A 2,419-nucleotide genomic window follows, 5' to 3' on the forward strand; every position below is an offset into this window, starting at 1 on the left:
CTCACACACACACGATGTCTCCTAAACTTATGAAAGATGAAATATACCAAAATGACTAATTTTCTTTTTCTTCCCCCTCAAACCGAAATACCTTGTCAATGGTCAATGATCAACCATAATGAATAGACAACTTTGCCCACTGGTTAACAGTAATATGTAATTCATGTCATTCTGTCGATCACTTGTGGAGGGATTAAATTGGCTTAAAATAATAGTTGAAGGACCACATTTTGTAAAACTAAGGTTAGAGGATTAAAAGTGGTTTTTGTACAAAAGTTGGCCTATTATTTCATTTATTTCCCCAAGTTTTGTCATACTTGGGTTTTACAGAATTGGCCACTATAGACTAATTTAAAAAAAAATATGAGGAGTTTATTAAGTTCCTATACTGCCACAAACACTTCGGCTATCCAAGAATTGACTACAACTCTAGTTTTGTAAGTACGCCAAAAGTACGCATGGAGTAATATACAATTCGTACGTATAATTAAAAAAAAACTTCATTTTTTGTATGTTTAAAAAATTCTTTAGAAAAATACTTGTACTTTTCCCATGATCTTATAAAACTCGTAGGATCAACGATGGTGGCGTGATGTTTATTATTTGTAATTTCAAAATAAGAAAACACATAATTTCAATTACTCAACTGGTTGAACCTGTTAAAATTCGCCAATCTGAGTTTAAAACACATAAAATCAATTACTCAGCTAGTTGGACTTGTTAAAAATTAGAACTGATTGCTCAATTGGGTCATTCATTGGTTTGAGTATAAATACATTAATAAGATTCATGGGACTAGGCTCCTCTTGATTGCGAACTTCTCTCCATTACACTCTAATAAAATTAATTTAAAATTTTTAAAAAATCAATATCATTTATAATATATTTCATTACTCGTGTCATTTATGCATAAAAATTCATAAGAAATTCTCCAAATTATCATTTGATTAATCATTATAAATTTTGTCACATTAGTTTGAGTTTAAATCAATTTTGATTCTTACAAATGTTTCATATATATTGAATGTCAAAATATTCTTAAAAAAAATTATGTTTAGTATGTTAATTTCAAAAGAAAAGTATTGACGCAATTATAAAATTTTATAATATATATAAATTTAAATATAAACATATAGAGAATCCAATAGAGAGGATTCTAACCCAGAAGCACATGGCTTGATTGTGTTGTCAAACGTATGCACTTAGAAAGTGAATTTGTAGGAGCTACACGTATACGGTTGGATGCAAAATCTGGTGCGCTATTTTTTTTTTTTTTTTTTTTTTTGTAATTTAGGAGTAAACTAAAATGAAAAGCATGACGGTTTTCAATATAATGAAAGGATTATATATCTTCCGCATTAATTTATACTTGTGGCCATCATTACCTAACATCATTCATTGTATATTATATAGTTCTAAACTAGACAGGTATCTTAAAAAAAAAAAAGTTTTGGTAAATAAATTAGACAGGTATTATGTATCATGTACCAACCAAGAAAAGTAGACAATGTGTACAACCTTGTCTACACGAAGCAAATAAAAAATGAAAGCAACGTTAAAAATCTTCCTTTCTTCCTAGCGAGCGACTTTTTCCTTGAGCTATCAATGGAGAGTCATGGAAGCGACTGGTAATTATCCTCACAAGCTCGGTCTAATCCAATTGGGTCGACAAACCATGTCCAGAAGTGATCCACCAAGAAAATGAAACAAGAAAGAATAGCATCATGCAGATACAAAAGTTGAAGCTCATAGTCATGCTGCTGCAATTTCATCGAAGTGTAAGGAGCAGGACACCGACATAATGGGCAAGTCGAGTTCTTCTGCAACCAAACATCAATGCAGTCAACGTGGAATCCATGGTTGCATTCGGGAAGAACCCTGTATTTTTCACCACTAGAAATATCACGTAGACATATTACACACCGCAGTTCAGGACTCTGATCAGCAATATTTGGAGAGTCGTCGCGGGACCATAATGATCTTGAATGGAAGTCGAGGATTGTGCGCAGAGTTCTCAGGCTGGCAGCTGCAATTGTCGAAATGACCGTCATTTTTGGCTGAAACTTGCTATTTCTGCATGGTTTTCTCTAATGGAGGGCTTAGAGAATATGTTATGCTTTCATTTCTCTGCTGCTTCACTCATGGGTTCGATTGAGAGATCACAGGTGTCCTGTAGAATATATGGTAACTTGAGATTGAGGCCCTTATTTTAGATTGATTTATGATTGGATTCTGAGAAGGATTGATTTGAACATGTAGAGTTTTTGACCGTTGAAAAGGGAACAAGCTGAAGTAGTCAGGAAAGAATGGAGAAATAGTAATTAACAAATAGTTTTAAAGATTGTTAATTACTATTAATATTGTGGAGAACCATTCTAGCCACCGTGTATGACCGGTTATGGCCCAAGGGAAATCAACA

General features: G+C 33.0%; 1 protein-coding gene across 1 annotated transcript; it reads right to left on the reverse strand.

Moving 5' to 3' along the window:
- Window positions 1–1,613: 1,613 nt before the first annotated feature.
- LOC113774002 (RING-H2 finger protein ATL8-like) lies at window positions 1,614–2,051 on the reverse strand. The gene has a single exon (XM_027318582.1). The coding sequence runs from the start codon at window positions 2,049–2,051 to the stop codon at window positions 1,614–1,616; it is 438 nt and encodes a 145-aa protein (XP_027174383.1).
- Window positions 2,052–2,419: the final 368 nt, after the last annotated feature.

Source organism: Coffea eugenioides, chromosome 6 (assembly GCF_003713205.1).
Source record: "Coffea eugenioides isolate CCC68of chromosome 6, Ceug_1.0, whole genome shotgun sequence".
Classification (NCBI taxonomy): Eukaryota; Viridiplantae; Streptophyta; class Magnoliopsida; order Gentianales; family Rubiaceae; genus Coffea; species Coffea eugenioides.

Excerpts from the sequence above, each read along its gene's own strand:
- LOC113774002 (XM_027318582.1), bottom strand. The coding sequence starts at position 2,051 with ATGACGGTCATTTCGACAATTGCAGCTGCCAGCCTGAGAACTCTGCGC.